At 38.9% G+C, this 15609-nt stretch overlaps 1 protein-coding gene across 1 annotated transcript in view; it reads left to right on the top strand.

Moving 5' to 3' along the window:
• The first annotated feature begins 553 nt into the window (after positions 1-553).
• LOC139716678 (fascin-like) overlaps positions 554-15609 on the top strand; it is a 51402-nt gene continuing 36346 nt past the window's right edge. Inside the window, exons 1-2 of the mRNA XM_071628211.1 lie at positions 554-1373; positions 8629-8815. Of these exons, the coding sequence (XP_071484312.1) occupies positions 554-1373; positions 8629-8815 (1007 nt within the window). The remainder of the gene's footprint in view (positions 1374-8628; positions 8816-15609) is intronic.

Here is a 15609-nt window from a genome sequence, read left to right as displayed (position 1 = left end):
TTACATCCTGTTGTCATGGAAACGAGACTCTGCAACATCCCGCTCCGCTTCATCGTCACCATAATTATCGGGCGTCCGATAAATGCAGATCGTACAACCTTTTCACTCATGCGCTGTGTCAGTGGCTTGCTCCTCCTCTGGAACTACCTAGAAAATGAAAAAAAAAATATCTTTGTGAAATTGCGTGCTTCGTCTCATGAAAAGGACGTCTGGTTTTAATCGTTTGTCAAAGGAATAGAGAGCCTCGCATTTTCTAGATAGAAACTGAACGTTTCTTGCAAGAAGAAAAAAAAATATACCAGAAAAACACGACTTTTTAAACTGGATACTTCGAGATGCTTGAGTTCATTAATCATGCATTGTCTGCTCGTCGTTTCGTGGCCGAACAATTAGCATTAACTGGAAAATTGAATTGGTGCAAGAGTCAAATATGCGATGATGGACTAGGAGAATAGATTGATATTGCATATTCCTCTTCTCAGTTACGTCGCAGTCCGGTGAAACGTGTAGGAACGCAAACCCTGCGAAGCGCCTTTGACAGACTGAGTGAAACATGTCGCGTGCTTACAAGATAGCTTTGCTGTCGTCGTCGGGAAAGTATTTGACGACGGATTATGACGGAAATGTCAGTCTTGACAATGTACCAAAAAGACTGCCCAAGGGTCAACAGTGGACTCTTGAGAGTTCTGCGCCCGAAGGGGATGGATCCTTGTCGTCTGTCTACGCCATCTACTCTACCAATGGTCATTATTTGACGGTTGACAAGTCCGGCAAGGTGTCTGTGGACGCAGAGGAGCCCAAGGAAGAGCAGCAGTTTGAAATCGACGTGGGCTGCTGCGGTAGCGGTGGCTGGCTTCTCCGAAACGTTGCCCAAGATATGTGCCTCTCGAGCAAGAACAAGAAAGTTCTGTGTAAGAAGCAACAGATGCAGAAAATGGATCAGAAGTGGTTCGTTAGGCTGGATATACATCCCCATGTATGCCTCTTCAGCGAAGCCAAGCAGTGCTACGGCCGTGTGCATGCCGGCAGGCTGGCCTTTGACACCACTGTTCCTTGGCAGAGTAACGCGCTATTTACTCTGAAATACACCGAGGGCTATGGCTACTTCCAAGACGCCGAGGGAAAGTATTTGAGTCGAGAGGGCAGGATGATGCGGGACTGCTGTCCACAGTGCCTTTTTGTTCTGGAAGTGACCGGAGATCGAGTGAGATTAAAGGACTACTCCGGCCATTATCTCTCTGTCAACACTCGAGGCCGTCTGCTCAGTACTACCGGGAAGGACCGTGCCACCTTCGACATCAAACTCAGTTATCCCCATGTTACATTTCATCAAAACGTCAAGGGTACCTGGATGAAATTATTTGCTAAAGAAGGTAACCTACTTAAGGCGAAGTCATTGTGCAATCATGAGATATTTCATAAAATACAGCGAAAATTTTGTGTCTATTTCATTGAGGCAGTTTGTCCTTGATCATCATCTTTGACCAAGAAGTAGTAATTAATGCCTAGAAATATGTCACGATTGTGTCAACATGACCTGAATTTAAAAGAACAAAAAAGTGTGTTCAAACTAGGATGGAAAAAGTGTAAGTCGTATCCAATATGTAACGAACTAGTTGCAAGAAATGCGACGAAACTTCACGCACCTATAGACTTCCCCGTCATCGCCCGTAGTATTCATAGTGCGTGCGCGACGGCTTACTTTTGCCCCATCCCGCTATCGATGCAGGCAAAGCCATTTCCAACAATTGGAGGTGCCTTGAAGAAAACGAATTTAAAGTATAGATATACTCTCAGTGATATTTCGCAAACACACTGGTACACTGGTACACTGGTAAAAACGACAACAAACAAACCTTAACAATCATAAAAATTGTAAGAACGTTCATGAACAGAAATCAAACACACCGAATATTACCACTATCATACTAAAAATCTTTACCTGTAAGGTTCCTCTTCTTATTTGACTGTATTACATTAGCTTCCATGTACAGGTTACATTTGTCTTCCATTCGATTCAGTTTAATTTGATTTGATGTATTTCACCGTGGTCTTCCCATATAGAAATTGATTTGCATGAAATGAAATTGAACGACTCATTGATAAAAGCAAATGGCATGGAAGACTCAAAACAAAACGATATGCATCCCAAACAAGAAACTACCCATTCTCATTGTGTATAGAAGAACAATATATTGCATTGTCCATGGACTAAGATATGCATCATCTATATCTTCATCAACCTGTTATTCACTTATCACTTTCAACTACCGAGTTGTATACCCAGCACCCTTTACTTATCATGCTTATAGCACTGAATGGCAAATCAAAGTACATCACATTGCTGCAATAATTGGCAAGCCCAAGGAAAGCCGACTCTCTAAAGCCAACTTGATATAAAACTAAGCCTTGAGTCATGCGTCGGATGTAATGTTTTGCATATAATTTGTGCGTGAATATCAAGTCGATAGGGTATTAAATCGTACCCGTTTTATTTTGGGGAAAAGTTGACTTTTTGCCCGCAGAGATCTGTTTCAGACGCCCTCTCCTGGGAGAGCAAAACAAAACAAAGTATAGAGTCTGAATAATTTGGTGTTTTGAAGTAATGAGAACGCTTAAGCGCTACTTTGAAAAAGTCATAGAAACTAGGTAGAAAGTATAGAGAGCCACTATATTGCTGTTTTGAAGCAATGAGAACGCTTACACACTGCCGTATAACAGCCATAGAAATTAGGTAGTTAAAGCGCACGTTTGTCGGCGCGTGACGGACAACCAAGGAAAGCACAGGCACTATCTGGTGCAGATATCAAACTACTGTCCCCTGCTTCCCCAGCGCAATCCTGTTAATAACCATAATGAAAGGGACAGTGAGTCGACAAAAGACTAGCTCGTCATCATGCATAAATGAGCGATGTTCAAGCACGTATTCATATTTTATCACGAGTTTGAACGCATCCTGTGCTCATTAAGATTATTATGTATCCCATTCACGTACATTCAAGCAATGATACTCATGCACATACATGCCTTATGTGTGCGCTATGTGATGTCCGGTTGTGTGTTTTCTTTATATTTTTACTTAAAAGTTTCAGTTTCAATTTAAAGTAGTTGGTCTACTTGTACAGATTCACAGAGTGCAATAGATTAGCACAAAATTCAAAATGAAAATTTTTATTATTATTATTATTATTATTATCATTTTGTTATTATTATTATTATTATTATTATTATTATTATTGACATTATTATCATTATCATTGAAATGACACAATGATATACTGTTACTCATAACGTAATAGACATGGGGGCTCATTAAAGAAAATAGCATACGTGGGAACATTGACATATTTTATTTTCAAGGTACGAGTGCAAGAGGCCGTCATCTTGTAACATGATGTATGTATAGTAATGCAAACCTGGGATAAGTATTACAGCACGTTTCTGTAGGAGCTGCGAAAGAGTATTGATTTGGTAGAACCGAGTGGAGTTCTACCATCATGCTTTTCTTAACATCTCGCTTTCTTGATATTCAAGATCACACAATAATGTACTTCGCAATCGCTTTTATGTAGCCTGATTGGCTTGGAAAGGCAATTGGGTTTTTTTTTTCTATAGCAAATAACTATTTCCTTTTTAATGCCATGCATGGCAGCCGTACTCTGGAATCAATTATTGTCTAGCCTTTGGTAGTAAGAGTATTTTGCTGTATTTTTGTCTGTTTAGTGGAAGGGACACTTCTAAATTTTGTTCGACATTCTGTTGTCTCATCGTTTCAATGAATACTCCAAGAGAGAGAGAGAGATAGATAGATAGATAGATAGAGAGAGAGAGAGAGAGAGAGAGAGAGGAGAAAGAGACAAAGAAAATATGGAAAAGGGAGATGATTTGCAAATAAGAAGTAGTTATAAATGATGATGTATGTGTGTATGTCGTATATGTGCTCCCACGTGATTAAACTTCTATGTCCTAAAGATTCTAATCAGTAAATTTATATTTTGTTGACTTCACAACAGAAGATTTCTACTTGTGAATAGTCGCAGCTTGACACTATTATCATCACGTGTTTTCTTTACCCCATTTCCTTCTATGTTTTCTTTTAACAGTTACACTCCAAACCATCAATTTGGTGGGTTTGTGTCACACTTAAGCATGAAAGGGTGGAAAAAATGTCAATTGAATCGAAGGTGGTTTGTGGAAAATATTTGAGACAGGTGATCTTGGAGCTTTTCCGTCATAGGTTATGTGTACAGGACAGCTGGCAATGTTGGGATGATAATGATATCAGCATCGTCTTGAAAGAGTAGTGTAAGAAAGTAATATCCTTGCATATGTACTTAAGATAGCTACTTCTTAAGATAGCTACTTCTTAAGATAGCTCATGCTATAGATGATGTTTCTCACACTGTCGGTGTTTTCCTTGACTTCTCCAAGGCATTTGATACAATAGACCATGACATTTTACTTTATAAGTTAAATCATTACGGAATTCGGGGAAGGGCGCTAGAATGGTTCACTGATTATTTAACGAATAGAAAACAATTTGTAAGTATTCACGGTGACGATTCCCAACCAAAACTGATTTCTTGTGGTGTTCCACAGGGTTCCTTGTTAGGCCCACTTCTTTTTATTTTATATATTAATGATATCCAGAACTCCTCTAAGATTCTCTCCTTCGTTTGCTTTGCAGATGATACAAATTTGTTCTTCTCTCATCAAAATCCTGATGCGCTTATAAACATAATAAATAAAGAACTTGTTTCTGTCCAATCTTGGATTTTTGCGAACAAATTATCCTTAAACATTGATAAAACTCAGTATATGTTATTCAGTAATTCGCTACCTGTGTTACCTCTCTCTGTCAAGATAAACAACATTGATCTGTCACAGGTCAACAATACAAAATTTTTGGGTCTTCATATCGATAGTGATTTATCTTGGAGAACCCATGTTAATTATGTAAGCAGAATTATTGCTAGAAATACCGGGGTTCTTAACAAACTTAGCTATTATTTTCCAAGTAATATTCTACAGAGCATATATTCAACTTTGATATCTCCCTATCTCAACTATGGGATTCTGGCGTGGGGAAATGCTTCTAAAAACCTTATCGATTCGTTATTTCTTGTACAAAAACGAGCTGTTAGAATTGTTAACCACACTGGATATTTATCCCACACGAACGAACTTTTTGTAAGTAATAAAATTTTGAAAATTCCCGAGTTATTTTATTACAACGTCGGCCTGTTTATGTTTCAATTTTCAACTGGCCAATTACCAGACGTATTTTCCCAAATGTTTACAAGAAATTATACAGTTCATGATTATCCAACTCGTCAACGTTACGCATATCACCTTCCACGTACCCGAACAATTTTCGCGAAAAAAACCATTATGTTCGCTGGGCCCAAATATTGGAACGAACTCCCTATGGAACTTGTAAGTTGTACCACTGTAACCTCATTCAAACGAAAACTGAAGCAATATCTTCTTAGCAGCTACATTGTACGGCATGCATAGTGTATAGTTCTTGTTGCTCTTTACATGTTACCCCTTGTCTATCCCACCTTAGTCCGACGGGATCCTAACCATGAACACTATTTTTGAACAGTCTGCCTATTGCGCTGTTCATGCACCTATTGTTCCACTCGGTTATCGAAACTCTCGCGCGTGACAGCTGTCGGTTACTATGGTCACACGGAATGCTTGGTTTTAGGACCCATGCTGGAATGTTACTCCTGAGCTTTCGGTATTGTTTACATTCAAGACAAATCTCATTATCCCACCTTCTACTTATGTATTTATGACATACAGTTACGCCATTTTCTATACTCTGCAACACACCCCTTGAATCTCTGCAGTTGTTGTTCACTGCTGCAACATGTGACCTTTCAGCTTTCTGTTTTTCTGTATTTTTATTTAGTGATATATATTTAATTGGATTTTTTGTTTTGTTTGTTTTAATCGGTTTCCCCAGATATAGTTGGTCTTAAAAAACATCCGTACTTTAAACTTCCCCTAATCTGATTACTCACGGGACCTGCGGCTGTACAAGCTAATGCTTTTACGCAGGCCCCATCATATTTTTTTCGCATTATGACCACAGTGTAATTCGCATGCATACAGACCTCGTGTTTATACCAAATCAAACTTCTGTACATTCTGATGAAGTCTCATCTGAATTATGTTTTGTATAATTTTCGTATTTATATACTTTATTGTGATATATGTGAGAAATATGAAAATAAATTGAAATGAAATGAAAAAAAAATGTAAAAAAAGGGTGCGTTTGTGAACAATTTGCGAAGGCATAATCAGGGTTTTGAAATGTATATCTGAAAAACCTGATCAAAAAACGCCAATCAGGTATATCCTGTTTATGCTCTTTTTTCGAGCTTGAGAAAGATCCAATTTTGGAAGTACATTTATGCACTGTGCATTGTTGAAAAACTATAAATCCCTATTGTAGCAAGCTGTTCAGCATATATGTTCCTGTCTACTTCTTGTGAATATGAAGAGTTGAGGTGACGTCAGAATCTTTATACGTGATTTTGCTTCCCGTGTTCAGAGAGAATCACCGATCGTAAACGCACCTTTTTTTTTTTTTGGTGCGATTTGAATCGGCGTTTTGAAACATTGTTTATAATTATCAAATATTTAATTAATGCCCCTGTCACACTTTGCCGGATGAAGCAAACGCGTGGGAAACGAATGTCGATTTTTGGCATCCGTTGATATCCATTTCTATCAGTCTATGCGTTTCATGTCCTTTTCATTCTTTGGATGGACGTTTATATCATGGTGATTTCCGTCAGAGGGGCCAGAAAACTTTGTGCATGCACATTTTGTATTTCTCACCAAATACGGATAACACGATCTGACCCTTGTCTGAAAGATGTACTTTGTCGTTTTCCATACATTTCCATCCGCCAGGCCTTCTGTAGAGTCCGTTGCTGCAACAGATGGAACGGATGGAACAGCTATGTACAGCACATCAAAAGCATACGCACGGTTCTCTATCGATGCACGTCTCATGCGTCACATATTTGTTCCTCGTGCGTTTTGTCCTGTGAGCATACGGTTCATATTCGTTTCTCATGCGTTTGCGCACCTTCCACTGTCATGTACACAGTTGCCCCAGGTGCGTTGTTTGTTCGTTTTGTTCGGCCCTTAAACCGAGCATATACACTCCTCGAATTACGAAAACTTTTGCCCACATTTTATCCCCCGGAAAACACTTTGTCCACCGGATTGACGACTTCAACAACGGATGAGCTGTTAAAATATCGCTCGTTTCTTGTACGGTATGCTGATCCGCGAAAGTGTGACAGGGGTTTAATAATAATAATAATAATAATAATAATAATAATAATAATAATAATAATAATAGTGGCTATTTGTCTAGCGCACAGGTCCACTTTTCAGTGCTCATGGCGCTTCAGAAATGAAAAGATATTTACATGCATATACATATTCAAACATTTCAACAAAGAAGAAAATGGTAAACAAAAACAAATATATACCAAATAAAAAATACAACATATACCAATTAAAAATACAATATTGATCCAACATTTATGACATACAGCAATTGCAGTCCTCACTATGAAAGGAACAGATAAGTTTTAAGGTTGGATTTGAATGACTCTGTAGATGACAGTCCCCTTAACTGAAGAGGCAACTGATTTCACAATTTTCGTCCCATAATGGAAAAAGCACGATCAACCATACCCATGTTTTACTCTGGGTGTTTGGAGTATGAATGTATCTGATGATGAACGTAGTCTTCGTGTCGGATTGTATTTTTGAACAGAATTACTTATGTATACGGGGGAGAAAGAATGAACTGAATGATGTACTAATAACAGAATCTTGAAAATAATCCTTTTTTGTACAGGTAACCAATGCAAGGAAAGGAGAACTGGTGATATTTAATCAAACTTATTAGTAAAAGTTAACAATCGGGCAGCAGAATTGTGCAACTGTTGAAGTTTTGTGACATCTTTTTTTTTTTTTGGAAGATTACATGAATTCGAAAAATCCAACCGAGAAGAAATCAAAGCATGAATAAGTATCTCAGCGGCAGATTTAGACAAATATTTCCTTATGAAACTTGAATTACGCAACTAATATCGAACATTCCGCTGAATATGAGTTACATGACTTCGAAATGACATTTCCTGATCAAATACGACACCTAAATTACGGGCTGTTTTCGACGGAGTAATGCAAGTGCTACCGATGTTGACATGACATGATTGATAATCAACTTTGCTTAACATATGCTTTGAGTCCAATAACAGAAACTCAGATTTATCATCATTTAGTTTAAGACCATTAGATGTTAGCGAGATTTTCAGGTCTTGCAAACATGCTTTGAGTTTTGCAATGGCGGATGAAAATGAAGACACAGTGGGTTTAAAAGACAAATAAAGTTGTATATCATCCGCATAACAATAGTAACAATAACAATGTTTGACAATAACAATAACAATGTTTAAAGGCGTTTTTTTCAGCCTAATTATGACCCCCGAAAGTTCAGCATAAACGCAGTCTAAGACCACAATGACCATGAAAAAGAGAATTCAGCATTTCCGTTTGCCACACCAACATTCTCCTTCATATTTGCAGGCTGTTCGGAACTCGTGTCGATCGAGGCCAGCAAGTGCGAGGATCACGAGGACGAGACCATATTCGAACTCTCCCCTCTCAGCCTCTCTACCACGCCAAACTCCAAGTGGGCGCTCACCACGGCCGATAATAGATACCTGATTGTCGACACGGAGGGCAAACTTTGTGTGTCCAAATCAGCTACGCAGTAAGATCCACACACATTATACACGCACACTCTCTCTGTTTTGTTTACGTGTTTAAAATACTCATAGGACGCCATATTGACATGTACGCCGAGGGGGTCGTTTCGTTGAGATGTGAGAACATGGTTTGAAAAACAATCATCTCAAGTCAGAATGCAATATGATGTTAAAGATTGTTAATAATGCCTCATATTGTCCTGTTCCACTTTGAATCCGCTCAACTGACCTTATCGTGCATGTTTGTGCTCACTTTTCACTACGCCTGCGCGATTGTGAGGACTAATTCCTGGTCTTCAACAGAAAAACAAAAAACAAAAGAAGCGCTGAATATTTCTGTCACGAGTTATCACGAGTTATCATGCCTATAACATTGTATTCACATTTACATATCTTGATTGGGGTTCATTTCATGAAAAGTTTGTATTTGTCTCAGCAAAATAAAGATGAAGATGAAGTTACGCTCGCTTTGACCCCAGTCTTTGACATTAATCATACCATAGAATTAGGCATAACGCATTACAACAAGTTATTTCAAGATGTATGTGTTGGCTAGGAGAAGTGGTACCATCTCATAATTTGTTTTACCAATTAGTGATTTAAGTTCACAATTCACTGCCTGATGCAGACAGGAATATGCATGGGTGCGAAACAAATAGACTCATGACATACTGTTGTTGTTGTTTTTTTTAACCCATCCATGTTCTTCATTTTCAAATCCATCAAGCATCTATTTTTAACGATATCAGCCTCTGCTCTCGTTCATTAGTGATAACTAAACGCAGTGAGGTGTACGGTGCATGAACGGAAATATGAGGTTTCAATTAGATTGGAAAGATGTTCCCAGAAAGCAATCGAGCAAAATGAAGCAACCAACTCTGTAGGTGTGTTAAGTTGACCACATGACTAGCACTCCCATGCTTTTATTGCCTAAACCCCCACCGTCGAATTCATGATTCGTCACCATTCTCTGCATAGATTATTTCCTTTTTCCTGAAGTAAGTTTAGCGTTGTACACGAGGTACTGCCATCAGCACTTCGAGTTCATCTGCATCCATCCACTTTTGAAAACAAGCACATACATACATACAGACAGACACACACACACACACACATACACACACACACACACACACACACACACACACAAACAAACAAATAAACAAACATGATTGCACACATAACTTCACCACGTCTGAAACCCATAGTTCCAGTCGTAAGCTAATTCCCTCTACAGTAGTCTCTAATGCTCTTTCATGAGGTTCGTTCAGTATTAATGTACTCGGCCTTGTTACACTGGAGGTCCTCTTCCAGGTATAGTAATATTAAACCCTCTCCACCCACCCATCACTTACTGGTAGCTGGGTAGAAAACTAATACAAAACAATAAACACTCTGAAATGTAGAAAATCACATAAAGATAATTATAGACAGGACAGATAAGTATGGGCATATAGACATGGTATACCACAGCAGATAGAGATAAAAGGAGATGGGAAGGGCAGATAGGCAGAAAGATTGAGTAAGAGATAGATCAGAAGATATGACAGTGGCTATAGATAATCATAATATATGGCAGATATGACAGTGTGTCAGCAAGCTAGCTAGCTAGCTACATAAATAAATAGATAGATGGATAGATAGATAGATAGATAGATAGATAGATAGATAGATATAGATTGATTGATTGATTTATTGATTTAGGGAGAGAGAGAGATGGAGAGCTCGCCACAGAAACGAAGAAATTAGTTTTCAGCAGACAATTGAATAGATGTAGGTCCGCGTAGACAAAATGACTCTCCTGAGGTGTTTGCAAAATACTTGAAGAATGAGATGGAGATTCTGGATCTCTATGGATAAATGGTGAACATATAAAGAAAGAAGAAGTGATGTTCATAATAACGATAACTAAATGATTTAATGAAAGAAATAGAGAGGGAAAGAGAAAGGGAGGGGGAGGGAGAGAGAGAGAGTGCAACTCTAATTGGAGAGGAAAATGGGGAAAGAGGCGCAGTGTGGGAGAAAGGAGTATTCGTGTTAAAATAGAACGAAACCAAAGGGAGTGTGAGAGAAGGAGAGGCAAGAAAAAGAAGTAATTATTATTATCATTTTTATTATTATTTTTATTATTATTATTAGTATTATTTTAATCTACGGTAGCTGCTTCAGGGTAGGTAGTGCATACACCCGGGTCAAGAGGGACATATGGTTGGTAAAAACATCTTGTCCAAGCTAGGACGTAGGCAGTTGACGGGATTCGAACTCTGGGCCTCCGATTAACAGATAAGAGAATTATCCGCTATTCCTCGGTACCACGTGCCTGGGCGGATCATTACACTGCGGTCAACGTCAGCTTTGAACTTTTGAATACGCAGAAGGAAAAGATTGCTAGTGTCATCATGTGGTGCAATGTATGTTACCATCTCCATTGGCCTCTCACTTTACTTCGAACAGTGCTCGTATAGCCACACATACTTTAAATGCAAAACATAGTTCTGGCACGCCTGCAAAATTATCAAATTTCGCTCCAAAATGTACACGTATGCCTAATCTTAGAACTTACCCGATTGGGGTAAGGCTATTGAACTCGGACTCGGGAACAACTCGGCCTCACTTTGATGGCGGGGCCGACATTGGCCGAGCTGTCCCTCTAGATTGTACAATGTTGTACTATGGGAGCGCTTCGCGTTCTGGCTGGTCGCAGTTATCGTGGTTATGGGCCGAGTTGATACAACGCGCGCATCAAAGAACCTCTTTCGCGCGCCAACAAAAATGTGCGCCTATGCATAGACTGTGAAGATCACGGACTGCGAATAAATTGTCTGAAATAGGGCCGAGTGTCCCTGAGACCGAGTTAACCTGGATCCTTCTGGAATTAAAGTCGGTATACCGAGTCGGTATACCGACTTTTATTATTTATCTCAAAATATTCCCAAACAACTCATCATCCCAGCAAATCGCGTCAGCCAGGTAAGTTTCTTGGTAGACTCTTTCGATATATTGCAAGCAAATATAAAATGGTGCAAGACGGGTTCTCAAACCCTTACCACTACTATGTTTTCACTTTAAGCGAAAACAACTAATATTGCTTTCTTAGGATACGGTCATTTGGATTGATTTAAACTGCATGATTCAGTCGTCAGACGATTACCTGCTACAGGGACAATACATTTTGCTCGCCGTTCTGTTTCTACATGTGCATGTATGTAGCTTGGTTCAACAGACGAGGATGTCATCATCTGCCCCTGGCGCCGGCGCAACTTCACATAATATTGATCGTTAAAGTGAGGCAGTCCTCACGAATTTAAAAAAAAAATGTTGTTGGTACCTCCAATGGACTACTTTCACCAAAAACAAAACTTCAAATCACCAAATAAGCTCGTACATTTTGGTTATATACCGAGAAAACTCCTGAAGCCAGATGTAATCCCGACCATATAATTGCTCATATGAGTTATAGAATAGAAACACCTCAAGCATCGACTTCGAAGAGAACCGAGGAAAGGAAGCGTAGAGAGGTAAGGAAAGTGGCTAGCTACGTTTCATTTACGGTGGGGCTGCAGCCGAGGTTGGACTGCAGTACAGTGCCACTGAGCTAGCTGCTGCCAGTGCCGACTGGACCTGCACGGCAAAGTGGAGCGAAATAATATCCCTGCGGCCCTCTGTTTTTACCCTGCCAGGTGGAAGTCATATTCGTTTGATATCTGAGTACGTACAGAAATATCGATATACAAACAATATTTTCTTTGAAGAATTCGAGTCTCTTATGCCCAGGTAATCTTCGGTTTGATCGCAAAACTCAGTTATACGACGGAGTATGATAAGAATGCGCGCGAGAGTGGTTTGTACGCAAGTAGTATGCAACACGGATGGAAGCTCGAAAAGGACAGTCCCTATTTGATGGCATGTTTGATTTTAAAATGTTTATAAATTCATATTTACAATTTTATTTCATATTAATTATATATGTAAATAAGCTTGAAATATTTTGTTTGAAATAACAAGGCAAGTGCCATAATGTGTCTCGCCCATTCGCGTACAAGAAACTGTACGCAAATGGGATATAACAGATAAAAAAAGAGATATAACAGATAAAAAGAGATATAAAAGAGTAAAAATTTATGGCGAAAAAGAAACGTGCCATAAAAGCTTAACATTGAGCCCTTAAAGTTCGTTGACCCCTGCCTGTGACCTTTGACCTTGTGGTGACAATCCACTCCCCAAGAGACATCTACCATCCAAGTTTGGTAACAAACGGACCTATGGATCAAAAGTTATGACCCATAATAGAAACGCACCATAAAAACTTAACTTGGGCTCTAAAATTTCGTTGACCCATGCTTGTGACCATTGACCTTGTGGTGACCATCCACTCCCCAAGGGACATCTACCATCCAAGTTTGGTAACAAACGGACCTATGGATCAAAAGTTATGACCCATAATAGAAATGCGCCATAAAAACTTAACATTGGGCTCTAAAAGTTCGTTGACCCCTGCCTGTGACCTTTGACCTAGTGTTGACCATCCACTCCTCAAGGGACATCTACCATCCAAGTTTGGTCACAAATGGAGTTATGGATCATAAGTTATGACCCATAATAGAAACGCGCCATAAAAACTTAACGTTGGGCTCTAAAAGTTCGTTGACCCCTGCCTGTGACCTTTGACCTTGTGGTGATCATCTACTCCCCAAGGGACATCTACCATCCAAGTTTGGTAACAAACGGACCTATGGATCAAAAGTTATGACCCCTAATAGAAACGCGCCATAAAAACTTAACCCTTGCGCCCTAAAGTTCACTGACCCCTGCCTGTGAACTTTGACCTTGAGGTGACCTTCATATATGGTAAAATGTGAAACTTTGTATGACCCCTCTTCCCTCGAAGTTTGATTGCAATTGAAGCCCAGAGTAAAGAAATATTGAAGGTTTTGTAGCGTTACGGTCAGACGACGGACGGACGGACGGACGACGGACGGACGACGGACGGACAGACGCCGCATTCGATCCCTTTGATAGTCTCCCCTTACCTCCGGTGGGCTCGACAATAAAACCACTTATTGTCACATTTCATGACAAAATCAGATATGATCATTTTGAACACGAATTTGTTTTCTGAGGCACGGGTGTCAACTTGGTGAGTTGGGCATCACTGACGTTGCACCTTTTTGCAGGCTCTTACACGATCGCTTGCAGGAATATTTTTTTCAAAAATCGCGTACGGAGACAGTGTTTGCTTTCCACGTGTATAAATTGGTGAAAGATTATATTTTTTACTCTTCTTAACTATCAGTACAGTGAAAATTCTCAGGACTGCCTTCCTTTAATCGACTTTTCATGTTGTCTTCACATTCTCTCGCTGATTAGTCATTGCAATTGTTTTTGTATGAAAGTATGAGCTTATCTTGCACTTAAGAAAGTTTGTAGCAATGTTAGATGAAAGAAATAATGTCTGCTTTGGGGAAAAATGATCATGAGTTAGTCGCTCTAATCAAATACATTGTCCGAGTTCAAAGGGTGTATCAATTATTTCCTGATTACTGAATGGAAGCTATAGCATGATTCAGTGCTGATACATGACACTGTGGCTGAGATGACCTCTTCGTCGCTCAGGTTACCAGAAGTAAAGTGATACATGCCAGCACATCCCTTGGAGAACTACATATTTTGGTTGAAAGGTTCAAATTTATTTCATTTCCATCAATAAACAGGGAAAATTATATACAATGCATACGCAGAACATATTTGTAATAATTTCAAAAACGTAAATTAACAAAATACATGTGATAATGAATAACAACATATTTTATATTGTATTTTTAAGGATATACATGATTTATGCACAGTACAAATAAAATAAGGATAGGAATGGAAATGGACATTGCAAAGCAATTAAGCCAAACAACTGATTACGAAACGTTTTCGTATCTTTTAAACGGATAACGCATATTTCAATTATATTAACGAGGATTACCAGGCGAAGACAATGTTTTGCTATATGAAAGTATACCACTCAAAAGAAGACAGAGCAACTTTAATCATTCTCAAATTCCTATCCACTCTACAAACTGACACCATTTGTGCAATATCTTTTGCCGGGTTGATGCTTTGTGAAGATGCATCACTCGTTGCAATTATGCAACGTAGATCTATTTATCGCTAGCCCCTGCATCGTCTGGTTCCAAACACCATTCGTGAAATGCGTATGTGATACCCCCTTGATGATATGATGGACCTACTGCACATGGATATTCATCATTAATTTTGTAAATTAATGCAATGCTCTGTTTATGTCAAAAGCGTTAAAAAAAAATAAGCATTCTTCCCTGCTTTTATCTAATGATATCTGCCGCCAACAAGCCGGGGAAAAGCACAACGCAGCTTTGAAAAATCTATGAACCAAATGCGCAGAAGAGAATATCTCTCTTAATTGAAGGGAAATGTATGTGTAATTGTGGTATGTATTGGTATATCATCGCTCGACATTTTCATTTCAACAAAACGCAGGTACTTTTTCACAGTGAATGTGAGCATTTTACTAAGTAGCGTGTGATTTGCAATCTCATTTTCTACATTTCCGCACATTCTTCCAAACGATACGAAATTATATATATATATATACATATATACATAATATATTTATATGTCTATATATATATGTATATATATATTTTTTTTTGGTCAGACTGGATGCATGATTACGCAATCGTCATTTTCGAGACGTCTGAACGTACGAATGGACAAAGACCGTATAGATTTGTAAATCAGCCATTTCGTCCATCTTGTCGACGAAATTTTC

This window comes from Diadema antillarum, unplaced genomic scaffold (assembly GCF_040938485.1).
Source record: "Diadema antillarum isolate AM-2024a unplaced genomic scaffold, OU_Dant_1.0 scf00000007, whole genome shotgun sequence".
Taxonomy (NCBI): Eukaryota; Metazoa; Echinodermata; class Echinoidea; order Diadematoida; family Diadematidae; genus Diadema; species Diadema antillarum.
Note: the sequence above shows the minus strand (reverse complement) of the source record. Positions and strands in the feature narration are given on the sequence as shown.